Genomic DNA, 27,922 nt, shown 5'->3' on the forward strand with positions numbered 1-27,922 from the left:
CTTGTGGTTTCTGGCATTTTGTTTTAGATAAAGTTTCCCCCAAACAAAGACTAATCTCACTGAAAAAGTCACGTTATCAGATTATGCAATATCACTGATGGTCATTTGGCAGCAGTGTTGAGTCACGCAGTCTGAGTTTTCACCTGTACTTTCTCGAAATTTAGAAATGATTGTGAAATGATTACATCCAGAACTGGATAAAGTATGATCTTTTCTAATATTCTAAAATTCTCACACACTACCACCGCAAAGTTAGCTGCGTTGTAAAGTAAGATGATTTTTACCAGGATTATACTCACATGAAAACAGCTGAAGAAGAAAAAAAACACACACAGACACAAAGAAAAAATTAACAATTTTGAATGCAGTACATCTGATCTGAATCCTACAGAAATGCTCTGTGTCTGCATAGATCTGCTAACTTGGTTCACCAGCTATTGTAACTCGTCTAAATCACTAAAACTTGTATGCAACACTGGCCACCACCGTCCCATACATCATGTTAAAATGGAAACCAAAAAGAGATTAGAAAATAACCTTTTTCTTTTTCCTCATATTTCAAAAGGCGTGGTGTTTTCTAGTAAATTAAGTGATCCATGATGAGCAGGAACTAGATTGTGATCCTTCTAAATCAAGATCAGACTCAACACACCATCTTCTGGCTGAAATTAGTATTGCAACACAATTTTTTTTTTTTTAAGGAAACATGCATGAGCATGCATTCCATGAGAGTTCAGTCATTTCACTTTCCAACTGCCAGCAGTGCAAATAGCTTCAAGTTACAATGCTACACTGCATTCAACCACAGAGCAGAAAAAAATATTTGAATAAACAGATTAAAAGCATCAGTTGATTAAATCTGCAGCTTGTAAATTCAATCTGCGTTGACATGAATGCTGACAGGTTCTCCAATAAACGACATTCATGTGCTGAGTGATGAAGCCAGAAGCCGGTCTGGCCCCAGATCTGCTCACAGACATCAATACTGCCACTCTCTGTTGAACTATCCCGTCCCTCCTCGGGGGTAAATAAAGACTTTTTTTTAATTGCATGACACCAACACATTCCTGATTTAGTCTGTCATCTTTCTCATGGTCTGAGGCGAGGATCTAAAGGGAGAGGGTGAGATGATGCATGAGAGAAATTAGAATGATTCCTGGAAAAGATGCACACCTTGATTTTCTTTATTTGTCTGAAATATTGTTTTTTTTTTCCCCACACTTGCTAAATGTGAAAGGATTTCCCAATGCAAAAAGTGTTGCTTTAAGCATTTTAGCCTCATTTTCATGTGAAGACAGTGTCCACAAGAGGGAGTTAAAGCCACCCTGTCCCAGTCTGTGTTCCCATTGTTAGATTTTACAGCTGTGACCACCTTCACTGGACATTCTGCGCTTAAACATGGTTTTCTTTGACACAGCCCAGTTGTAGTAACAAAGTAAATTTGTGTACACAGTGTATATATGTGAGCGTGTTTCTGTGTAAACAGCCTGTCATGTTTCCAAGAATGTTCCCCAGCAACCGACACATGAAAGAACAAACGTATATACACGTGTCTCACACACACACACACACTCGTACACACACATACATACGCACACACCCTGAGGTCAAAGTATGACCCTATAGGTTTATCTTTATTACCGAGCACAAGAAAGAGTCACATTAATCATTAATTTCCATGCAAACTTTTAACAATGCTGCAGCCTGCACGCTGCACAGCTCTGTGGACGTCTTGACATCAGATATACCATGTGCAGCCGCTCGACGCTAAATGCCTTCGGGAGATCTTAACCGCCGGGGGTGGGGGGAGAAGATACTGTATTTCTGTCTGCCTGTGCAGAGAGGAGCCTAAAGGGCAAAGGGCGCTCGTCTGCATGTTGGTGTAAGAAAGCAGCTCCAGCCAGTTCACAAATAAGATCCACATTAATAAACACGTATGAATGCAAATAATCTTTCTGCAGAATGTAATTCTAAACTTTCTAAACAGTGAAACACTTCTTTTTATGAGAAAGCGCACATATAACTATTACTATTATGTTTGTTGTTAATCAGAAAGCTAAATCATTACCAAGAACACAAATCAACATTAAAATTCTTTCAATAAAACTCACACAACCTGGCCGTGAAGTTCTTCATTCCATGAAAAACAGGAAATCTCTACATTCACTTGTTATTGAAATTCACAACATTCTGCAGCTTCTGTGTGTGAAACTTTTACAATCAGCTGATCTCATCTTTTAATGATAATCATCTAAACACTGGGGGTGTCATACAGATTTTAGTTCAAAAGCCACTTACAGTGGCTGAACAGTAAAATACTGCACTAATAACTTTTACATTTAAATTTTTTTTTCACACAAGAAACAGTTACTACCAAAAATGACAGCAATTTCATCACGAAACCAATTTTAATTAAACGTTTGTAAAATACATCGAAAGAAAGAGTAAAAAAAAGTCATTGGAATGAACAAGTAATTTAATGAATTACTGTAGGAGATGAAACACTTGAAAGTGTCTTGTCATTTCTGCCAATTTCCAGCATGTCTCATTATAATGGATTTCTGTAGTTTTAAATCTTTTTTCAGTTCAGCAGCTCATTTGGTACTCAGAATTTGTCCTGACACACGTCCAGCATCAGATCCACGCTGGTCTGATTCTGAGGCCTGGCGGTGTTGGAAGTGCTGCAGCCTCGCAGCCAGAAGACGTGTGTGGGTTTTCTCTGGGTACTCAGGCTTCCACCCACAATCCTGAGACACAGCGCGAGGTTAATTGGTGACTAACTTGCCCGTAGGTGTGTGTGTGTGAGTGTGAAGTACTAAAGACCTGTCTTGGCTGGATTTAAGGATCTCACCCGTTGGTTCCACCTGCCTGACGTTCACAAATCAGGTATTAAAATAGATAAATACACATAAGAAAAATCTGTGTTGAGGAGAAAGGAGTGAGATTATTCACCTCTTCTCTCTGGGTAAAGTTGGGGAACTGTATCAGTTCAACCATTTCTGTATTAAAACCAAGAACAAAACTATAAACACAATAAAAAAATTGAATGAATCCCAGGAAACCATGGACCGACTTCCAGCCCACAACCACCTGTACACCTCAAATCCAAGTCTCAGAATCAGCTGACTGCTGGAAGTTTTAAGAACTTCTACATGTAAATCATTGTGTGAGTTTCCACAGGAAGCCTGCTCATGCACACCGGAGGGCCCCTGCACAGATGTGAACTTTCACCCTGTGCTCTGAGGCAACCACGTGAACATGTTATTTTTTGGGGAAAAACTCCACCTAAAAATAGCAAAAACAATGCAGCCTTAAACCCAACCACACTACACTTAACTCTGATCGTTTCCTGGAATAGATGTTTTAAAAATGGAAATACTTGGAAATATATGCGCACTTCCAATAATGTTTTTCAGTACATTTTAAAAAATATATATCAGCTCCAGTGATCTAAATAAAACTCCTCAGTTCCCAGAAACAGCAGGAATGTACTGTCCTTTCATTTTATGGCTGAAAGGTATTTTTGCTCATGAATGTGAGAACAAAATAGTACAACAGCACCACCCAGTGGAAGAACAGTGTTATTTACTGCTTTTGTGGATTATCTGTGGAAAACCAAGATCTTATCATGAGAAACATGTTTCTTTCCTCCAATCTCGATCTTCCATCAACACTGAAATGATGTTAGGAAAAAAAAAAAGAAACATGTATGAATGAAGGTTTTGCATGTGGTACAATCACTGAGAGATCAGCGGACGTACACGGCCTCACACTGTTAGATAATCTGAGCTACATCAACCTGACTGTATCAAGAGATTAAGATTAAAAGGGATTAAGATTTGGGAATCAACGTCATGCAGATATCACAATGTGAAGTTTAATCACTAGTGCACATTATGTCCTGTCCGGGAGGTCAGCAGTGACTGGCGGATGCTCTCTGGTAATATGAATTTACTCACAGTTTTCATAAACGTCTGCATTATGATTTTCCCTCTTTGCAAAACATCTCTTCAAATTCATGAAACAACTTCCTCCAAAATATAACAAACATGCAAAAACTGTGCATTTAAAACAAAGCCTGTTGACATAAAATGTGAAACGTGTTTCTTTTTTTTATATACATGCCTGAAGCATCTTCTCTGCCACATTGAGGACTTATTTAAGTGAATCCTTTCCAAATAACCCATGATGTTGAACAGTCAGTGGGTTACTGGAAGTGGGTTAAGCCTGACCTGAGTCTGGTTTTTCTGGTGGAATTTGCATGTTTGCTCTGTAAAGTAGATATTCCAGTTTCCTCTCAGATTCCATGCGCTTGAGCTGAGCTGCTGGCTTTAAATTCCCTGTCATGAGTGTGAGTGTGTGTCTCTCTGTGTTGCTCATGGACTGGTGACCTATAAATAGTCACTGAGGGTCGACTCCAGAGTGAAACAACCTTTAACTGGATAATTCTTGCAGTCAGTAGACTTTTGATGACATTATTTTTTAATTTTTATCACTTGTCAGTGTGTCTGATCGAACCGTGCAGTAAAAGCCACACACTTCCATCCCTGGTTGTTGCAGCCAATCACGTAATGAGGAACTTTGCTGTAGTAAAACAGGGTGGTGGTGGAGGAGGAGGTGGTGGGGGAGGGGCTAATGGGAGAGGAGGGGTGGGGCTGAAGGAACCCGGATGCTGATGCTGCCTGATGGAGACAAGGAAGCCTGAGAGGAGGAAGGAGGAGGAGGAGGAGGAGGAGGAGGAGGGAAAGAGGGCTGGAAAAAAAAAGAGAGAGAAAGGGGTTTTTACGGGCAGCAGAGGAGGACATCCCGTCAGTGAGGAGAGTGATTCTGTGCAACTTCTGAAAACCTGCTTCTGACTGATTTCAACCCCTTAAAAAAATAAAAATAAACATCAAAATTTAAAAAACAAAAAGGTTTGTGCATCATCAGGCTCCAGCCGGTGCAGGGAGGAGATGCGGTGATATCATGAGAGAGAGAGAGAGAGAGAGAGAGAGAGAGAGAGAGAGAGAGAGAGAGAGAGAGAGAGAGAGAGAGAGAGAGAGAGAGAGAGGCGGGGAGTCGGCTGCTGCCAGCAGGCCAGCTGAGGATGCTTGTTGTTTCTAGAAACCGGATTCATCACCGGGCCGAGCCGTGATCGTCCTCCGTGCGCACCGCTCCCTCTCGCCGCTGCGGCTCTCCATCGTCCCGGCCTCCGCACTCCAATTCTACCCGTTTTTTCCTCTTTTTTTTTTTTTTTTAATGCTCTCCCCCCTCTTCCTCTATTTCCTGATGCAGGGCCGGGGAGGGGGTGAGCCAAAGTGTGCACCGGATATTGGAAAACCCATTCTTCTTGCTGATGCTGTTGTGATAATAGATTATTATCTGGACAACGCCGCATCCGCGCAGACAGGCAGCTCCTGACCGGACCGAGGGCCCGCGGGGGGGATGCGAGAGATCCCGAAAACATCTTTCCTGGACGGCAGCAGGCGCAAAAAGCACGGGGGTCCCTGATATCGATCTGTGAATGGATTCAATCAGGGCGATCTGACTTTGGATATTTGAGACTCTCCATCCTGTGGCGGATGCAGCCTCCAGTCCGGGTCTGAAGAAGGTTTTTTTCTTACACTGCTCCACTTTTTTTTTTCCACCTTTTTTGTCCAGCTGCATCGGATCAATCAAGCTTTAAAGTAGTTATTTATAGCAGGGTGGGCGGCTTTGATGGGACTATTCACACTTTTTTCGGATCCTTTCCCTCGATCTCCCTCTGGGGAGAAATCCAGACCCGCGGCTCGCGGAGCGGACCGCAGGACAGACGAGCGCATGGGAGTAGCCTGCAGGGCCCGGCTCTAGATCACGACCAGTCCTCCCTCCGCTCCGCTCCGCTCCGCCGCCGTGCAGCCGCCTGTGATGTGCGATGATTTACGGCATCACGCACTTGGCAGCACGGAGCGCGAGCGCTACCTGGAAGCGCCTCAGACCCGGAACCGGACTTCATCTCGAGGAGGAGCAGAGCAGGGGCTCAAGATGAGCAGCAAGGAGCTGTCGGTGGGCCAGTCCAGCCAGTACGTGGGGCCTTACCGGCTGGAGAAGACCCTCGGGAGGGGACAGACAGGTAGGACCACCCCTCCCTCCCCCCTCCTCCCCCCTCGCGTCTGCAAGGTGCACGAGCGGATCCCGCTGAGCTACACCCTAACCGTTTTCTACAATAATCACCAGCTCGCCTCGTAATCCTCATTCATTCCTCTTATCTTCAGTCCTTTATTCCTCCTCCAGCCTTCTTTAAGGGTCTGGAAAGGTTAAACATATCTCAGCAGCACATATTCCATCAAGCTTCTGATTAAATGCGTGTCTTCTTTTTCTTTTTTTTCCCCCAAAGCTGAGTTTGTGACAATGTAATTTAAGCGTTTTGAATTATTTATGCCATCACTTCCTTCCTGTTTTCACACTGCATCGTGATTGGTGGTGTTCAAACATGCTCTCCCTCCCTCTGTCTGCCTCTCAGGCCTGGTGAAGTTGGGAGTCCACTGTATAACGGGGCAGAAGGTGGCCATCAAGATTGTCAACAGGGAGAAGCTGTCCGAATCAGTCCTGATGAAGGTTCTCTACCCAGAATTACCTTCACCTGCTCACACGTGCCTTACATTTACTGTTCTGTGCTGCACAGTCATGTAGTGTTTCTCACCCAATCGCATGAGAATCCCTGGTGCGACGAGGCTTCGTTGGGGTTTCCCGAGTACAGTTTGCATGTTCTTTCTAGGGTGTGTTTTCTGCACAGTATAGAAAGATGAATTTGAGGCTAATCGTTGAGTCATGAACAGGAGTGTGTGTGACTGTCCAGGGTGTAACCTGCTGCGTCCATAGATCAGTTACTTTATTCGAGTGTGTGATTCACATTTACTTCCAATACTCGCTTTTATTTGCACAGCCCCTCCGCACAAACACATCAAAACCGTATTTTTCAGCTACTTCCTCCTAAAAATCATTAGCTGTGTTACCTCTCTCAAATCTTGTTATCGATTGTTGCTTGATGTCCCACCTAAAGGATGGTGCACCGGGTCATGCCTTGGCTCTATGAGCATGGGGGTAATGGTTATACCGGGAGCAATATTTTTTCATTATAATGCACAAGTAAAATGAGATATATCACATATTCCACTTCTCTTGTAAAATAAGAAATGGGCCCAAATAGCACCCAAACTCCAATAAACTGGAGCTTCTTCCCACCGTGTTTCCAGGGACTCGGCATGAGCTGCTTGTGGGACACTTGTGCTAAAAGTATCTATTCTCCTATAAACTCGGTTTCAATAAACTTCAGTTCCAACTAGCAGAAATCTTTTGTCTGTTTCCCAGCAAATCTGTAATTATTTCAAACCAAGTGACGGTATAATTATGGCAGATTCACCGTGTTCACCCCATGGGAGCATGCACTCTGCAGAAATAGCAACAGAAAAGGAGTCTTTATTTCTGCTCAGAAAAGCCCGTCAGTGTGTTGTAACTTGGAGCTGTGGAGTGTGTGGGCACTGCTTCTGTACTCCGAACAATAGGGATGATTTCATTCCACTAATTAAGTCCTCTGATGAGAGCTGCTGCAGCTAAAACACACTGGACTGAAATTAAATTTAAATAGATTTTTTTTTCTCCCCCACTTTTACCGTAGCTGAGTGTTTGCATCATATTGGCTTTTGGAAAAGTACGGCAGGTTGTTGCAAAAAACAAGAATAGAGGTGGTTGTCTTTCGAATACAGCTTAATACTATATTTTGAATTTATCATCAAATTTTGAAATATGCATATGGTAAAACACTGAACTGGTAAAAATTCTATATTTCCACGCACGGTGCACTCATGATCTTCATGTCAGCATAATTTACTTTTAACCCTTTTTTTCAGACTGTAGCTTTCACTGAATGACGCAAATATACCGCCCGATGAGTTGCCCTACGTGGAGAGCAAATCGATAGTGGGCCAGATCCTGTGCCATGTGGGACGCCGTTTGTAGGTCATGCTATGGACAGCCGCTGCGGCGGAAGCAGGACTGGGAAACGAAAGAAAAGTTTCCATCTTTTCACATATAGAATTAATGTAAATCATTCACTTATTGTTTTTTATAAAAGTGAAAGTGAAGGTCAGTCGGTGTTAATTTGATTTTGCTTCTTTGTGAGAAATAATCAATTTGCTGTGACGAGGACCTGTGACACCGTGTTGATGTTTATACTGAAAACGGCAGAAGTTCCAAGGACTTTCATCAGTGTTCATCGGGACTTTCTGTCTCCGCCTGCCTCTCATAACTTTATTCACTCTTCATTCCGGTGGTTAATTAACTTTATTCAGAGAGGAAATAAAGCATTGCTCAAACATCAACTTGAGACAACGAACCTAAAATGGAAATTTGTTTTTTTCTAAGTTTTGCTCGTGTCCTCTCCACTCAAATCAAAGTTGTGCAGCATTTTGCTGGCGGGTCACTCTGCTGCATGCCTGAAATGTCTTGCTGGTCTACCACACCTCGGGCTAATGCATGCTAATGCATGTGTCATCATTAAACTCTGCAGAGAGCCTGTTGTGTTGGAACAAGGTAAACATGCAGGACAGAATCATGATTTTACAAAACTGCCACCAGTGAACATCGCTCTTAAAGACCTGCCCTGGAGCTCGTCTTTCTACACAGTCAGTGGTTGTGCGAAGTCAGGTTAGAGCAAACACAACCGTGGCACAGTTTTTTTTAAAACATTAGCACAGTAAGAACCTTGCAAGATGATGGGGCTGGTGTCAAATTACAAGCACTCTAAGCCACATGCAAGCAAGTGTAGCTGAACAAGATCATTTCTGGAAACCAGCCAATGAGAATGAATTGATTTTTCTTATGGGGGGGGGGGGTACCTTAAAGAGACTGAAAGCTTCGGGGGGACGGGAGATGCAGCAAACAGGCGTCATGCTCATGACGTGACGTTTTTATGTCGTGCGCTACTTTAACACAGGACTACCAGGAGCCTCATACAGCCCAGTTTCAATGCAGTGGACCTGACTGGTACAATGGTGCCAAAATAACCTTTAAATTCACACCTGAAAGTTTTTCTTTGTTGTGATGCAGAGTGTGCTTCATGAAAACTTCTATATTTTTGCAAAACCAAACCAAAATTAGTAGTTTTAAGAAATTTGTTAAAATAATGTTTTCTTAAAGGGACTTAAGGAAAGATTTGTGAAAAACTACACATGCATTTCCAGTTTGTTCAATGCTAATGGGCCGTGAAGCATTAAAAACCTAAAATAGCAGGCCAATCCGCGCATCTGTCTGTTGCTTTATACAGGCTGTGTGCCACATAATTGGCTGCAGTTTGGCATCCGAATTTCCCGCGCAATCGTGGGGATGTGACGTAACTTGACGCTGTATGCACGTTGCCGACAGCTCGACAGGAAGAACATGGCCGCCGTGGACCTGACTCAAACACTACTGGGATACAAATAGTTTAGTCTAACTGGTTGTCTGTTACTCACTAAGTCGCTTGACATGGTGCTTGTTTATATATAATATGCACTGTGGTCTTGCAGTAAACCGCGACGTAGTAAACAGCATTAGCATCCCTGCTGCAGTGCTGTGAAGACGGACAGTCTGTGAAGTGTTTGTGCGCGCTCCCATGCCGCCTTGGCTGGTGGATGCAGTTACCCACAGCGCCTATCGCGGCAGCACTGAGGTAAATTTTGTAAAGTTGCCTTAAGTCCCTTTAAAAATATTTTGGATTTGCTTGATAGTTTGGCCGAATTGGAACCTCTTCCGAGCTCGTTTTGGCCCACAGGCCTCAAGTTTGACACCCCACCTTTGAAATCCTAAAAAAAAAAAAAAACCAAACAAACACTGGCATCATCTTTAACTTTGGCAAAACCCAGTTTGAGTTGAGACTACAAGGCAAAATCTGCAATATGAAAAGAAATCATGTTGAATTATCTGTTTGTGTTGTTTCTTTTCCGTTTGTGTGATCGGTTTAACGTTCCTCTCACAACTTGTGCATGGTGGTGAACCATCTTGGACTCTGCATTTACCTTCAGCAAAATATTTTCAGCCCTCCTGTGACATATTAGAGAAGCCAACAGCATCTATCAGAAACACCACACACCACATGATACACACCATGTTTCAGCAATACATTAATGTCATCCTGTGGATGGATAGATCTAAACCCAGAAATAGGGAGAACATGCAAACTCCACACAGAAAGGACCCCAAGTAATTCACTATCACGAGGTGATCGGGGATAAATTTCCCACAGAATGATGTTAAAAGCATAATCATGTTAGGTAAACTAAAGAACTAAAGCAACCATTCATATTTTTCTTCATTCTTTAAGTGTGTGCATAAATAAGCCTGACATTTCTTCCATTTTTTGGAAGCCATATTGCAGCACAGCATTGTTGACTTTATTTTTTTTTTCCAGCTGCTGATTGTTTTCCTTTCTGGAGTTCAATGAAGTGACTGAAAAAAAAAAAACCCTCACTAAAAGCTTTTAGTACTGTCTCCATCTGTTGTGCATTTTCCCCTAACTCCATCTTTATTGGCGCTTCCTCCCTCACACTGTGTTTTTATTCACCGTGTTTACCTCCCTCTCCCGGCTGACATTTCCCAGCTTTGTCCTTTTTTAACCGTCTTTCTCTTCTCTCTCTTTTAACCTTTCCCCGTGCAGGTGGAGCGAGAAATAGCTATTCTTAAACTAATAGAGCATCCTCACGTCCTAAAGCTGCATGATGTCTATGAGAATAACAAATACCTGTGAGTATCTCTGCACCTTTCTCACGTGCGCTCACCATATACATCCTTGAAGAATCTGGAAAACGTCCAGTGGCGCTATTAATAGCATTGAATGGAAGCTGGATGTGAGTTTGAGGTGTTTTTTTTTTTTTTGTCCGTGCTGCAGGTACTTGGTGCTGGAGCATGTGTCAGGCGGGGAATTGTTCGACTACCTGGTGAAGAAGGGCAGGCTGACCCCCAAAGAGGCCAGGAAGTTCTTTAGGCAAATCATCTCCGCCCTCGATTTCTGCCATAGCCATTCCATATGGTCAGTGAGAAACCACCAGTCTTTCTTTTCGTAATTGTTTGACCTTTTTCCTTATGTATGCACCACAAGAAGTCAGACGCAATGTTAAAGTGCTCAAGTATAGTTGTGTGCTGATACCTTCTAAAATATCCTTCATCATGTTTCAAGGGTCAAATTCCACACAACACCCTTCAAATTCACAAAAGTCACACATTAATTAATTATACGCCATTTATTTATGTTGAATTACTTAGGAAAAGTATAAAACTGGCAAGAATTGAAGGTATTTTAAAGATTTATAGGTCTTAAATATATAGAAATGAGAAATACTCCCATCTTACTGTTATGGCTTATTTACGATAGAAACTGCAAAACGCATCAATCACTTGTACTAACTGGATGAAAAATTGACTTTTGAGAGCAAAAACACATCAATCTAAAGCAGATCTATCATATTTTGGCCTTTTTTAAACAAATTCATGAGTTTTCAATTATTGCATTTGTATATGAACACATATGATTAAATTATTGTATCTTTATGATTTCATATGATTTTGAGGAAAGTACTTTGTTCATTTTGGTGTATTTCCATTGATTTTGTGGTTTTTTTTTTTACAGCCATAGAGACCTGAAGCCAGAGAATCTTCTCCTGGATGAGAAGAACAACATCAGGATAGCAGACTTCGGCATGGCCTCGCTGCAAGTCGGCGACAGTCTGCTAGAAACCAGTTGCGGGTGAGTGCCGGGTGGCTCAGTAGGATCTTTGTTTCAGGTTATTTATCTCAAATGTAATCTTTATCATGTCAAAGAATTATTATGTTATGTAATCGGTGGAGCTGATAGTAACTGATACTGAATATTATGCTGTCCTGTTTTCTCAAATCATCTTGTCAGAGAAACCATCCAGTCACCAAAATGTGCTCAAACACGTGTGCTGCGCACATAAAACCAGCACAAGTGATCGTAAAACATACGTACCCTTCATCAGGCTGCGATCATGAACAGGACACTTAAATTTAAGAGTCAGACAAACAGTGCTTGGCTAATCTTTCACAGACATCTCTAGAAAAACATGTCAAATTTATAAAGTTTCTGAAGTAGATATGTGGATTTTTGGTCATTTTAATGACTTTTTGATATAGAAATGGAACTTGAGGGTATTTAACCACACTTGACTATAAAGTTCTTTAATCATACTGTGGCATTAAAGTGTACAGCGATTCTTATGAGTGAACTATACATTCTAAGGGTTTTTTTTTTCCTTTTCAAAATGTTACATTCCTTGCTTTAGCCCTTCCGAATTTTCCTGTATTTTTTTTCTTCCTGTAATTTTATTCAGTGGTACCAGACATTGAGCTTCTGCAGGATTTGTAACACATGCGGAAAACATCCATCCTTTAAACTTCTTATAATGACGTTAAACACCATTGTGTTTACTTCTTTTGACACCAAACCTGTTGATTTGCTTTGTGTGGACAAATTTAGTACAAAAATACAGCCAGTTAATGAAAAACAAAAATCACATTTAGGTAACTCTTTTGTTCAGAATTCAATATATTGTCAGGTATTCTGTAGTGAAGATGTGAAAAACAAATAAACATAAACATTTTTCCCTCTTTTTCTTGCTTTCTAGACCACATAAGTTAAAACTATAAAGTTTTAGAAGAAGTTTAATTTAATATGAAGAAAAAAAGGGAATTTTAGTCTATTTGAATTATACTTTCTGTATTTAAATGAAGAATGCACGTCCTCGTTCCACCTCTGGACTGTTCGATCGATGGCAGCCTTTATTAAAAGCTTTTTAAAACCATCAGCGTGAATGTGGATTTACCAGATAAAATTAGAAAGCAGCTTCCACCTGGGTTCACCTGCTCGGTCTTTTCTCTGGATTAATGCTCAGGTGCCCTCAGTTTTTGTGCACTCTGGCTCCGGTTGGGCTTTTTGTTTTTTTGCATGAGTCGGCACTCTGTATGAAGTTCATTTATCTTTTTCTCCCACAGATCTCCACATTACGCGTGCCCGGAAGTCATAAGAGTGAGTTCTTTTGCTCTTTCTGTTTTTTTTGTGTGCTGTTTGTGTTTCATATCCTGTTTTTCTGATGTGGAACCATTTTTTTTTTCCCATTCTTGTTTGCAGGGGGAGAAATATGATGGTCGCAGGGCAGACGTTTGGAGTTGTGGAGTCATCCTCTTTGCTCTTCTTGTGGTAAAAAGCTTTTATCTGTTTTCCTCAGTGCAACATGTGAACACGGGGAAGACAAACCCCAAACCCAGGCTCTGACTGTTTTTGCTCTTTGCCTTTTGTACCTTTTTACAGTTTGTATCCTCATTTAGGATACATTTAAATTATTCTGCTTCATTACCTTTTGGAGGTCAGAGTCCTCCTTGCTGTGTCAAACAAAACCCTTCTACTTAAACGATTGAACCCATAAAATTTCAGCTACAAGATTATATGAACTATAAAAGGTAAAAAGGTTAAAACCTGGGATTTATCTTAAGATTTGTAACACAAACTACATATTTTCCTTCAGTTTTCTTCATTTTGGTAACGGTTTCTGACCTTTCTTCAGTCCTTTACAACTCTTTCTGCTCCACATTTGATAATATTTACTTTAAATTCTACTGTCAGTGAAATATGGTTATAATGGAAGTTTTTCTGCATTACAGTAGCAGCATTCTGTTGTCATACAGTGACACCTAGAGGTCCAAGATGGTACAGATCTGTATATTTTGATATGTAGGTCACTTCTTAATATAAATCACATTACCATAAAAGTAATTAAAGAATGGTGACTTATATTCCAGGTAATACGGTGCTAATTTTTTAATAATATGGCTTTATATTTCTTGGTGCGTAGATGCGATAAACCCATATTTTCTCAACATTTCCTTCCTTTCCCAGGGTGCCTTGCCCTTCGACCACGACAACCTGCGGCAGCTTCTAGAAAAAGTGAAGAGCGGCGTGTTCCACATGCCCCACTTTATACCCCCCGACTGCCAAGCTCTGCTCAAGGGAATGATCGAAGTGAATCCCGACAAGAGGCTCACGGTAAGAAGGGAAACAATTTGCAACACTTTGTGTGTGTGTGTGTGTGTGTGTGTGTGTGTGTGTAGGTGAGTGTGTGTGTTTGCTTTATCATCAAACAGACAACATTCATGTTTCTTCAAATACGGCAGTGTCGATATGATGTTGTGCATCATGCAGCGAGCGCAGGCAGAAACCCACAGAAATCAATATCCCACTGAGTCACGGGGAGGAGAGAGAAGGTGGTGCGACATCGCGCGACTGGAAGACCAGACATGACTAAGCAACTCAACAAGTTTATTTATAAACCTGCTCCCTTTCAGGAGAATTTCACTACTGGTCCTGTCTGAAGGGGCCTGTTGGACTCACGTTGCCGTGTTTTACAGCTCTACGGCGTTTTCAGTGTTTTTAGATACTGACTGGTGGATTCAGACTGGCTATGAGTTTGTGTGAAGTTGAGTAATGCCGATTTCTCTCTCAAACTGTAAAAACACCTTTGTACAACTTAAATGAAAAAGACAGTGAAGATATTTGGATGCTTTGATCTGTGTTGTGCCGAGAAAACTTCCATTTATTTACACACCATGTGAGTGGTGTGTTACCCTCCTGTAAGTGGTTTAGTGTGAATGCAGTTGCCTCCATCAGGAAGATGATACATTCTACAAAAGGTCAGGAATGCAATACAGTTTAAAGGAATACTCCACCCAAAAAACGATTTGGCCTCATTTTCTACTCACCCTCATGCTGAGAAACACTCTGGAGCACTTTTTTGACGTTTCAAATGCAGTTGGAGATGTTTGGGGATTTTCGTGGTCAACAAACAGGGACCGACAGAGCCCGACAGAAAAAATGGTCCATAAAATCCACAAAACGTTCCCATTTTCCTTCATACTGCTCGTCCGCTGTAATCCAAGTGTCCTGAGCGCGTAACGTCCATAATTAATTCTTAACGAGGTCATTTAGTACATTTTAAGAGCCCAAACAGGGCACTCTCATACAGCTCCATTGCATGTCTGCGCGCGCACCCTGAACTACGGAAGCCGCGGCAGACCAAGCCAGATGCTTGTGCGCTTTCAGCGACTACTTTTCTAAATTGCAAGCGTAGAAGAAGAAGTTCCGCTGTTTATATTCTGCTGTGAGTGACCGAGCTGTGGACAATCACAAAAGTGATTGGCTACTGTTTTAAAGCTTTGAATTCGGTGTCCTGCTGAAAGGGCACAAGCGTGTTGCTTGGTCTGCCGCGGCTTCCGTAGTTCAGGGTGCGCGCGCAGACATGCAATGGAGCTGTATGAGTGCGCCCTGTTTGGGCTCTTAAAATGTACTAAATGACCTCGTTAAGAATTAATTATGGACGTTACGCGCTCAGGACACTTGGATTACAGCGGACGAGCAGTATGAAGGAAAATGGGAACGTTTTGTGGATTTTATGGACCATTTTTTCTGTCAGGCTCTGTCGGTCCCTGTTTGTTGACCACGAAAATCCCCAAACATCTCCAACTGCATTTGAATCGTCAAAAAAGTGCTCCAGAGTGTTTCTCAGCATGAGGGTGAGTAGAAAATGAGGCCAAATCGTTTTTTGGGTGGAGTATTCCTTTAAGGTGCTTTAGTCTAAATTCTCAAATCGGATTAAGCATCTGTGGTATGTGCTATAAATCTGTGTCTTATCTACTGCTGATGTCTTGGAGCAGGGCGAAGACAATATTAGGCAGATAAATCATTACAGTTGACTCTCAGCCATAAAACCACCAAGTCCCAGGAGAATATGGACTTGGAGTCACGATCAGATTGGAAAACTTACAGTAAAACACCTCAAACCATCCCTGACCTGCTTTTGCTTTTGTGAACACTATTTTCCAGATTGAAGCCGCTGCGGTCAGTCAGAACCACGTCCATGATGGTTTATATGGAGCCAGAAACTTTGCTTACTTGAGTTTTACATAAATGGAAGGACCCAAAACTTCCCCGTCTTCACTGTCTCACCTCATTTTGCCCTGATCATCAATGAAAAGACAGCCGATTGGTTGGTGCATCACATGAGCTAATTCATTTATAACCGTTAAAAAAAAAAGCCTCACTGAGTGAAAGATGATCAGAAAACAAAAATAAAGTAAAAATGGCGGAGTGGAGCGGCGGGGCCTGAGGTTCTGCTGAAAGTCAGGACCAGAGTCTGACAAGAAAAGAACCGCCAACGATTCTTCGTGGGTTCTCGCAGAAGCTCACAGGTTGAAAGAGTGATGGAGGGGCGCGTTCGCAAAGATCGAACAAGAAATGGATGAAACCGAGTCCGGCTCCCGAAAGCAATCCGACTCACAAAGAGACGTATAGCGACAGGGTGATTGAGTGAATAAATGAATGCGTAAGTGAGCGGGGAACGAAGCTGGAGGAAGTTCCACTGCACTCACTTTCTAATTTGAAGCCTGGATAAAGCAATCATGTGGCGTGCGATTTTAATTCAAGCTTAAGAGGCAGGGAGACGGGGACAACTGCGCTAATGTGCAAAAGGGAGGGGAGGGGGGGGGGCATGCAAAATAAAGGCAAAGGGAAAGTGTAGTTATTTTGTCATCCAGCTACAGCGGAGCAGATTTAATCAAAGCTCGGGGTTCGTCTGATGAGCTGTTGATTAATGGAGCCTGAAACCAGGTCAGACCGGCTGCCTCTCTCCGTCTGTCTGCTCGCTCGCAGCCTCCGCGGAATCCAGACATCAGCAGTCAGCATGAACATCGCACACCTTCCGTGTTTTCTCCCGAGTTAGAAGATGCTGGAACGTCTCCCCTCTGCGGTTCACAAACAGTGACGAAGTCAGCGCGCGCAGCTGCCCGCCGGTTTCCTCTCTGCGGATGTATAAATACAGCGTGCACAGCGGGCCCGCGTTCCCCTTCTTTTCACGTTGCTTGCAGAACTGCAGCTGCTCCATTACGCCGATACCCGAGAGATGGCTGCGCGCTACCAGCGCCACGGCCTCCGCTGTCCAGTAATGCAGAGTGTATAGCGTGATTCAGGACAGCTGCAGGAGAGCTCAGTGCCCAGAGTCCAGAGGCCATGTTTTGCCACTGATATGCAATTAAACCAAACAGTGCTGGCATTTCTAAACTTTATGCATTAAATGTTTACCTCTATTAACATGATGAGTCTCCTTCTAACTGAGATCACTTAACTGTTTAACTAATTAAAGGTGCTGTAGGCAGGATTCCGCATCTCCGCGATTTGACCCATCTAAGATGGTGATTTGAAACCCAGTACAGCCAATCCTGTCCTATTTTCTCTGACATCTCGCCCTTACGCAAATTAAGCCCCTCCCACAAGAACGTGTGACGAACGCCCCTCGACCAATCACGGTTAGAGCGTCATGGCCTCTTCTGATTGGTCAAAGATACCTGGAGCTGTCGAGATTCCTTTTCAGCTCAGAACAGAGACAGATGGAAACGCTGCGCCCTCGCGGTAGTGCAATTATGCTACACTCCTAAAGGATTATCAATGGATACTCTAACATTTAATCCAAAGAAAACACAGAAAAATTAGCATTGACTAGCAAAATCCTGCCTACAGCACCTTTAAAGGAATTCTGATTAATGTTGAAATGTAAAAAATTTGAATAGGCCTATTTGAAAACCAAACAGCAACTGAAATATTACATAAAATATAAAATGGCAGAGTATTTCACATCTAATAGAGGAAAGCAAATGTCAGAAAACGCTGGTGAAGTATTTTGCAAATTATAATTTGAAGTAGTCATATAAAACTGGAAAGTACTCCAGTTCATCTCACGTCACGCATTATGTTATTCTTAGAAGAAAATTCACCTACAAACAAACCGCAACATGCAGAACAGTTTTTTAATGTGTAATTCAGCATCCTTTTTGCAGAATCTTATCATATCAGGCCACCATGTTTCAAATAGATTCACAGTCATAATCTGAAGCATAAAGGAAGCAAGTTAAACTTTTTTTACTTTATTTTTTAAGTATATTGCAACTTTAATGAGACAAATTCAGAGTAGTTGTGTATTAATTGAAGTTGAGTTGCAAAGCAAAGTAAACACACAAGACGGAAAACAGAATTCAGGGTTTGTGAAAAATGCTCACGAACAGTTTACTAATTCAAGCAATATCGTAAACCTCACATTTTTCAGATCAGCTTGGATCTAAAGTACTTTTCATGTATTTTATGTGTTTGTTTTATGTATTTGTTCCTTTTGAAATGTGCATTTACACATCTAAATTAAAAAAAAATGACCACCAAGAAGGAAAAATATCTGATTAAGTCAAAAATTCAGGCATAAAACAGCATCTGGATGTGACAATTGTGGGATTGCAATAAGGAATAGGAAACTGTGCTTGAACTTGTATAGTGATGGTGTCTTTTCTCTTTTCTTTACAGCTAGAAACAATACAGAAACACGCCTGGTACCAGTAAGTTCACTGATTTTCTTTCTCCTTATTTTCTGCTTTAGTTCACCCACCAACACCTCTTTCATATATATGTTATTATTATATCATGTTCCACCTACCTACACCTTTATTCAAAAAAAGAAAGATTTCAGAGCAGAAAATCAATAGCATATAGTAAGACGTTCAGAACTGCTGCAGAGAAACGTGACATATAGGATGAGAGGGGAGGAACGTGCTTAAAATACCTCAAAACCGTCACAAGCTGCACCGCTGAGGGTTTTAAACTAGAACGAACATGTTTCACACATACAGTGTGTCCGGAGGTGGACGAACCACCAAGGAGTCCAATAAATCCTCTCATCTATTTTTGGGATGTTTCCTCTCTGCCGCCGTGTGAAAGCAGGAATAGGCAAAAATGGAGGCCAAAAGTAGCTCCCAGTTACTGTATATGGGTGATGCAAATAGAGTGAAGGTTTTATTTCGCTCTAGGTTGATAGATGTTTGGTCGCTGGGCGAAATTTCACATAATCTAGCCAGAAAATAAGGTTTTATACTAGTGATGAGGAGTGGCTGCATGCATGAGGTGGCAGGATGAAGCTCTTTCAGGAAACTGTTTGATTCCTGTATTCTACCAATAGAACAAATAGCTTTCCAATTTTCAGTTATCTCAAGAAAACTGTGATGTTACCATTCTATTCAACGTTTAATACAGGAAAAAGTTTGTTTTTCTTTCAATAAATACATCGCAAATCAACTCAGCACTAATAAAATACTTAGTTCACTTCAACTCTGTTGTTTTTAATGAACAAGCGTGATCAAAGAGAGATCACACTACAGCATGTTTGAACTAGAGGTGTCAAACATGAGGCCTGTGGACCCAAACCGGCCCTCAATAGGATCTAGCCAAGTATCTGCAATGAATTTTTTTTTTTTTTTTAACTTTATTTAGCCAGAAAAGTCCCGTTAAGATTAAAAACCTCTTTTTCAAGGGAGTCCTGGGGGGGAATGAGCTTGATCTTGCAGTTTGTTGTCTACGTTACAAAATAAAAATATAAAACCACACTTATGAATCTTGGCCTTTTTCCATCAGGAGTGGTCGTAATGAGCCGTGCCCGGAGCAGCCGCCCCCTCGCCGGGTGTGTGTGAAGAGGATCGTGTCCCTGTCGGAGCTGGATCCAGACGTCCTGGAAAGCATGTACTCTTTAGGGTGCTTCAGAGACCGGGTCAAACTCACACAGGATCTTACAAGTGAGGAGTGAGTAAAAAAAAAAGAAAAAGAAACTAATACACACACACACACACACACACACACACACAAACACACACACGGCAACACACGAGTGAGAAATAAGCATGCTGGAGTGAATAGTTCTGTTTCTGTTTCTGTCTTGCTCATTAGCCGCTTTGTCTCGTTGCGGCCGGCCAATTACTTGCATCATTAGCTGCTTGACATGGCTGGAACGAGAGAAACATAATAAACAGTTCCTCTTGTAGCTCTGCTGTCCTCGAGTCGCCTCTGTTCACTCAGCACCGAGCAGCAGTTTCAATAATCCATCAAATGAAAAGAATGTAAAGTATACCTGCTTCGTGTTCAATGTGAAAATTCTGTCCTGTTTTGAGAATCCAACTCAGGATTACTTCCCCCAATTTAGTTTCGGTCAATTCAATTCAATTATCTTTAATTTTTTGTCCTGGACTGAATTGATTTTGGTGTAGAAATATCAAACCAGAAGATACATTCCTTCTCAGTCACGACACATACGTTTGTCTCACTGAGACGTGCGTGACTCTCCGAAGTGAGAGTTTTATTTGTACGCCCTCTGATCTCTGTTCTCTGTCGTTCTGCAGGGAGAATCAGGAGAAGATGATCTACTACCTCCTGTTGGACAGGAAAGAGCGATACCCCAGCTGTGAAGATGAAGATTTGCCTCCTAGAAATGACTTAGGTGAGACAACAACGGACAAACCCCAAATGTTAGTTATATCCTGTTATCTTGTGATATTCTGGTCATCCATTTATACAGAGACACATTCTCGACCATAACTCTGTGGAAGCAGTAGTGAAAGTGACAGCCAGAGACAAGTGTGACAGCCAGCCCCTCTGCTGTCGGGTGTTTTAATGAGCCTTTCTGCCTCCCCAGACCCGCCCAGGAAGCGGGTGGACTCGCCCATGCTGACGCGTCACGGCCGCTGTCGTCCGGAGAGGAAAAGCTTGGAGGTCCTGAGTGTGACGGAGCAGGGGTCTCCCACCCCGCCTCGCAGGGCCCTGGACACGAACGCACACAGCCAGAGGTACCAGCAGATTCAGCCTCCTAGAATGTTTAGAAATATGAAGCCGAAGAGGTAGATCTGTTTGTGTATTGAATTCAAAATTCCCATTCCCTGTGAAAACTCTTGTAATCTGCTCAAAAGGTCTCGATCGGTCAGCGGCGCGTCCACCGGTCTGTCCTCAAGCCCTCTCAGCAGTCCCAGGGTAAGAAATTCAACATTTTCTTGTTGAGCTCGGACTTTGAGCTGTAAATTAAACTCTCGTCTGCCTGCTGCTGCTCTGCTTCGGCTCCATATGTCAGCATACATCTCACTGAAGGATAGATTTCAGATACCAGAGCACCGAGTTACATTTGCTCTAAAAATTAAAAAGTATATATTTTTATTTTATTTTTACTTATTCTGTGCAGTTTGAGGTTCCATAAATATACAGTTCTCATCTTGAGCTTTCTGGTGTTTTTGAAATTAGCAAAACCTATGTAAAAAGAGATGATATGCACCTTTTTTCAAATTTTTTTAAATCCATATTCACAGGCTATGAAAACCCATGGTGCAATGTATTGGTGGCAAGTTTATTGAAACACATCAGTGTCTCAGTTTTTGCTCGCTGCAGGGCGGTTTATTGTAGGCTGATTACCATCTTTTTCATAGTGTGTGTTCAATATTGTAAAAAGAAGAAGAAATGCTTTCAGCAGCTTCGGGGCATAAATATCAGTTGTGATCATCAAAGACAGAAAAAATAAATTTCCTGTGCTGTGCCTTTTTTCTGGAGTAATGCTTGCTCAGGCTGTCATTTCGAGTCATGCCTCTCCATCATAATGTCACGTCCTCAGTCATGCATGATCTCATTTCATAGATACACGACCGGGCTTCATGCAAACGCTCCTGTACCTTTCCTGGCATGGGTGAAAAGAGTCTTAAAGGCACACTGAGAATTAAATGTTGTGGAATCCATCCTCATTCACTGAATCTTGCTGATGAATCGCATCCATAAATCATATTTCATGACCATTGCTTGCTCTCTCATCTGTCCATACCTCTTTCCCTCCATCTTTCCATCTTTCTGTGTGTCCATCAGAGCCCGGTCTTCACTTTCAGCCAATCAGAAGTCACCTCCGCATCCTCCTCCTCCAAAGACCCCAAACCAGGAAGTGCTGCCACCACCCCGCGTCCGATCCGCCCGGCGCCCGACCCCAAAACTCAGACCTTGCCCTCAAAGGGCCCCGCCGACCGGCCCCAGCTCCACTCCATGAAGTCCCTCCCCCTCCAGACGCCGCGCTCCCCTTCCCCGTCCCCGTCCCCCGTCCTGTCCCCCATCCCGCGCTTCTTCAACTTCCCCTCTCCGTCCGTCTTCAAGTCCAAGAACGCCCACGCGTCCTCTAACTCCTCTGCCACCCCTCCCCCTGTGTCGCAGGTCACGCCGCAGGGCTCGCCGCTGCCCACCCCGCTGGGCACGCCCGTGCACCAGATCCAACACCCCTCCTCCACCACCCCTCCCTCCTCCTCCTCCTCGTCCTCTTCTTCCAGAGCCGACGGGGCCGGCGGCGCCTCGCTGACCCCGCCCTCCAGCCCCGGGGGCAGCGGCGGCATGGCGGCCTCCAGCTCGGGCCACTGGAGGACGAGGCTCAGCTCCATCAAGAACAACCTGCTGGGCTCGCCGCGCTTCCATCGACGCAAACTGCAAGGTGAGGCCAGGCTGGAGTTCTGATGGTGCTGATGTGCTCAGATGGGAGATGTTGGGATTAAACAGTCATCATCAGAGTGCAAAGCATCGTGGGATGGATCAGAATCAGATTATATTCTTGGTGCATATCAACACTCAAATCAATCGGATCACTTTATTCTTTGTTCATGTAAAACAAACAATCTGATCTCAAGCAGAAGAAAAAAATAGCTTCCTGGTTTATTGTTTTAAACCTACGCTAAGGAACTTTTCAACCTTAATAAAACATTTTAATATCTTTTGTGATGATACTAAGACTTACAACTAGTTGAATGACCCCTCTGTCACGGCCTGAGGGCGTCAGTATTGCTTTCACTTGGACTAAGCAGCTGTGAGGAGGGTGGTAGGAACCCTGCGCACTAAAAAGCTCCAAATGTGCGAACTGCTTTACGGCATGCGTCACATCACGATATAACATTGCTTAGCCACCATTAGATTCATTTAGATTCATCACCTCGTCGCTATCCATCCTTCACACAGCCACTGGAAACAAATGTAGGCGAGTTCAGTCCGACAGCACGCCACCGGGAGCAGCAATTTACGACACCACACGCTAGTCCTCATGGGAACTGTAGTATTCGGTCAGGCAAAACACTACCGCTTTTGTCCACTGGCACCGCCAAAATCAACGAAAACTGAAAGTTCCTCAGTGTTGCTTTAATATGAAAAGTTCATTATCAATAAAGTTTTATTCGATTTGATTTGCTGAAACTACCTCGGTCTCGGATTATGTAATCTTGACAACAGAATGAAGAGGTATTTAGGATTAGCTAGTTAGCTTGACTCTTATCTCCATACACAGTTGGTTGTTTTTGGTTCCTTTTGAATGTTTATTTCTAGAAATCTTGGTCAACCCCAACACTTTATTTATAAATGTGATACTGCTCTCCAATTCCAAGTATGAAAACATGAGTAAATCTCAGAGTCGCATCAGTCTCCATCAGTGTGAACCGTGTTCCCCGTTTGCAGTTTAAATAATTGGAGCTTTCCCAGTTTGCATTTGCATCTTGACCAGAAAGCTATTATTACCGAGAAGCCAGCACGTGTCCCAGCCTGCAGCCCGCGGCTGTGTTGAGTAACGTCTGATTCTGTGATCATCTGCAATTTGCACAATTAAATTAGAGTCTGTCATCAGGATTTGCTGCCCTTTTCATTTTACTCCTTCCTCTTATCTCTCGTTTTATTTTTTTTTTTTCAATTTGCAGTCCCTACATCAGAGGACATGTCTAGTTTGACTCCAGAGTCCAGTCCAGAGTAAGTATGCATGTGTAAATTTAAGTTTTAAGAATTAACATTTAAGAATTTAATACATGTGGAATCACAAGCTTGAGTTTGCATGGCAGTTCATATAAAAAATCGGCATAAAAACATACATTTTAAACAAAATGATAATTTTGACCAAGATCCAAGAAGAAAAACCAGGATAAAACGTATCAGTCTTTTCTTCCAGTGTGTTACTGTTCAATATCACAAGAAAAGTTAGCAACTAGGACATGATTTCTCTCTCTGGGTTAAGGAGAGTTAAGATCGACTTTACTTTCAGCAGGTGGACAAACATATTTTACATTATGGACCTTTCATGTGATGGTGAACCTTTTTGCCCCTTTCGTTTCATCCAAATGGTTCAAATCGCTTCAGATTTGCTTTTCTCGCAGTTCATCATTTCTGTCCGTGTCGATCCACAGTCTGATTCCACTGAAACTTTTCATGAAAAATGTAATTATTGAACTCTTTTCATAATTTTCTAATTTTATGAGACTCTTGCACAGTGAAAATACAAATCATAGAGTTAGAAATAAGAAAAATTACTGAAAAAAAAAAATCAAGAAAAAGCCCCATTAGAGCAGATGTAATGTAAAATGAAGTGTTTTTGCTGGTAATCTCTCCAGCTGTGCCCTGCTCTCATCCATTGTTACGTAGGACTGACTGGATAAGAGGCATAGAAGATGGAGTTATAAATATTAAGATGAGACATGTATGAATCATTTGAAAAATCTTTTTAACTGGCAGAAAGATCACACTGCACTCTTTAAAACCTGAATTGTCTCATAAAAAAGCGATTTTCTTTCAATCACACCTAAAACACCCGTCATTTTGCAGACTCGCGAAAAGATCCTGGTTCGGGAACTTCATCTCCCTAGAAAAAGAGGAGCAGATCTTTGTTTTGATCCGAGACAAGCCGCTCAGCTCCATCAAGGCCGACATCGTCCACGCCTTCCTCTCTGTGAGTACAGTAGAGCCTCCGCAGCTTCCGGCTCTGCGCTGCAATACCCTGATCGTCACACTTCATATCCACCACCGCAGATCCCGTCGCTCAGCCACAGTGTGGTGTCGCAGAACAGTTTCCGGGCAGAGTACAAGTCCACCGGAGGTCCCTCTGTCTTCCAGAAACCAGTCAAGTTCCAAGTAGGATTTCCCTTTTCGTTGATTTCCACATTTATACCTCACATGAGTTTTTAGTGTCTCTTTATTACATGATCTTCATGAAAAGGAACAAACTGTGAGTTTGAAACTGACCCCTGACCAACACTGACATCATTTGAAGGTCAAATTCTGACTAAATACATTTAAAATAACAATTTATGAGAATTATGGCAGCTGATTTATTAAAAGTGACTCATTTTGTGTCTCTGATTTCAATCGACATGAATGTTATTCTCAATTGGAGTAATTTCAGCTGATAGCAGGTGTAAATGTGTTGAAAAACATCACGTCATTGTCTGTGAAATCAAAAACTGACATGGTGGTCATTAGTTTCTTCTTTTTTAGCACTAGAATGCAGCTGTTTATGGTTTGATTTGTGTATTTGTATATATTTTTGTTTCATAAATGGAAAAGCTGTCATCAGACTCATTCACAGAAAAATAAGGACCATCTCCACCATCTGTTAAACACAGCAGAGCCTGCTACTGGAACATACATGTAACTGATGAATATTGGACTTTTAGCAAGGTTTTAGTAAGATGACGATTAAAGAAACATTTCAAAATGAGACTACATACACTATGACACTTCATAAGTAAAAAAAGTAGGGTTTTTGTTGAAATGTTCACATTATCGCTCTATGATAAAAACTGTGTTTATTTGCTCACATGGCTAAACCTCTAAAGCTATAAAAATTCATTTTCTACATTTTTTTAATGCACCTGTTTTATTGTGATTTCTTTAGAATTGTGTTGATTTTGTCTAATTCATATAGTCTTTCTCCCTACATTACTTTTGCATGCAGTTAGCGGCTACAGCCCATTTCTGAGGGAAGGATAAATCTGACAACAGTCATTCAAACTGACTGGATAATATCTGAATCAGATCAATAATATATCAAATTAACCAATAATTAAAATGTATTAGATCTGTAAGTGTTTTGAAAAAATTGAAGCGCTGCTGGGTTAGATCAGACAATATTATCAGGGATTTTCCTGAAGTGTTTGATGCTTAAAGGCACAAAAACAACAACTTTCCACCTCAAAACAGTAAAAATAATTAACGTATAAAGGCCACAAAATCCCACGTGAATTTAATTTATGAAAAATCTGCTCTGTTTCTTGTCTTGTAGGTGGACATTGCTTTCTCTGAGGGAGAGCGGGAGCGAGAACGGGAGCGAGCAGAGAGGGAAGGGAGACGAGAGATGGGCATCTACAGCGTGACGTTCACCTTGATAGCAGGTAGGAAGCTTTTGTTTATCATGTCCTTCAAAAAGCGAGACACAGCGTTTCAATAAGTCTGATGTAACTAGATAGAATTGTATATTCAAGTTATGCAATAGGTATTAATTTTGATTTGACCCAAAAGTGTCAGTCACTCAAGCGATTTTTTTCCTTTTTTTGATCAGAACAATACAAGTTGATTAAAAGCATGAAACTAATTGAGAAAAATATTTAAAAAAAAACTATATGTAATTCATTTTTCTGTGCATTAAATTATATAATTGCCCTTTTCTCAGTCTCACTAAAATAATCATGTTTGCTGGTGAAATCACCAACATCCCTTCTCATTGATGGTCATTTAACAGCGTTTATCTTGATTTTGTAAATGTACTGTCTCTATGGGGCACTCAAAGAAATAATTAACATATCACTTTTTGGAGCTTTAAAATGTCTGTAAAATGGGAAACAAAATGATTGGTTTACCATGAGAAGTGTATATCAGAAATGCTGGGTGTTGTTAATATTATCTCCAGTTTTAGAAATCCTGAACAATCACTTTTCTGTTTTCCAGCATTGTTTCTCCAGTTTGTATTTACTGCCTCCAAGTGGCCAAAACTATCAGTTACAGATTTGATGTCTGATGTGCTTGAAGCTTTTGTGGGAGTAGAAGTTGGAGCGGTGGGGGCCTTCATTGGAGAGGGGTGAAGGTCAAGAGGTCTTTAGAAAAGGTGAAGATGAAAAGCTGGCTTGAAGGCAGATGGGTTCAAGTATCTGGGGTCAATTATCCAATGCAATGGAAAGTCCACAAAAGAGGTGGAGAAGAGCATGCAGGCAGGGTGGAGACGAAGCAGTGAGGATGAAAGGGGAGATTTACTTTACTTTACTGCTCTGATGTTGGTGCGAGATGGAGGCTGTTGAAAATCTCCGACTTGCTCTCAGCGATGAGTCAACTGTCTTTTGTCTCAGGCCCCAGTCGCAGATTCAAACGAGTGGTGGAAACCATCCAGGCTCAGCTGCTGAGCACTCACGACCAGCCGTCTGTGCAGGCGCTCGCTGGTGAGTAACCTCAGACGTTCCCACGCGGCCAAACGCTGACACAACCACTTAGTCTCAAGTCTAGTTCCCTTCGTTTCAGACGAGAAGAACGGGCAGCTCTCCCGTCAGCCCAGCACCCCGTCGCGCCAGAACTCCCGGCGTTCCGAGAGCGGGTCGGACCGGGACCGGACAGAGGGGGAGCGCGCGGTGGACGGCGGCGGCGGCAGCGGCGGCTCCGGGAGCGGCAGTGGGACCGTTTTACAGAGGCGAGGCTCGGGGAAGGACAAGACCAGACTCCTGTCATCGTCCAACGGGACGCAGTCTCACACCTGAAAAGAATGTCATGGGGGAGAAGAGTGGGTCGTCCTCTCTTCCTCCAATAGGTCCTCTCCACCTTCCTTCCCTCCCTGTTTTGTCACTTCCAGCCTTTGCTTCCGAGCTTAAGTCCCAAACCACGGGATGGAAAAGGTGGTGGGGGGGGGGGGTCTTTCCTTGAAGCTGATCTGGGGACATGACGGAGGATTCGTCTAGACGGGTTGAGCTGATCTCTAGTCAGACCTCAAGGGCAGCTTCACCCCACTTTAAGAAAGGATGTCCAATAAAAATAAACTCCACCTTCCCATGAAGATATCAGCCAGGGAAACACATCCACCCACTCCAACCGGTCAAGAAAGCACATGATAATCCCACCAACCAGTCGCACGCTTCGGACACCCGCTTCAAACTCGGCATGAGAAAGACTCGGGCGAGTAACGGAGCGCATCAACCCATTCTCATTTATCACCTCCTGGTCAATCAGCTGCGGACCGAATCAGCAAATCTCCTCAAATACACC

General features: G+C 42.5%; 1 protein-coding gene across 1 annotated transcript; it reads left to right on the forward strand.

The window, feature by feature from the left end:
* The first annotated feature begins 6,003 nt into the window (after positions 1-6,003).
* brsk1b (BR serine/threonine kinase 1b) lies at positions 6,004-27,696 on the forward strand. The gene is made up of 20 exons (XM_030088704.1): positions 6,004-6,091; positions 6,482-6,576; positions 10,652-10,737; positions 10,883-11,023; positions 11,621-11,737; positions 13,003-13,036; positions 13,139-13,207; positions 13,904-14,050; positions 18,404-18,435; positions 19,505-19,669; positions 20,263-20,360; positions 20,556-20,706; positions 20,827-20,887; positions 22,097-22,367; positions 23,611-23,659; positions 24,506-24,629; positions 24,710-24,811; positions 25,962-26,070; positions 27,019-27,108; positions 27,188-27,696. Exons 1-20 carry the CDS (start codon positions 6,004-6,006, stop codon positions 27,418-27,420), a joined length of 2,262 nt encoding a protein of 753 aa, XP_029944564.1. The 3' UTR covers positions 27,421-27,696.
* Positions 27,697-27,922: the final 226 nt, after the last annotated feature.

The sequence above is a fragment of the Salarias fasciatus genome, chromosome 4 (genome assembly GCF_902148845.1).
Source record: "Salarias fasciatus chromosome 4, fSalaFa1.1, whole genome shotgun sequence".
Taxonomy (NCBI): Eukaryota; Metazoa; Chordata; class Actinopteri; order Blenniiformes; family Blenniidae; genus Salarias; species Salarias fasciatus.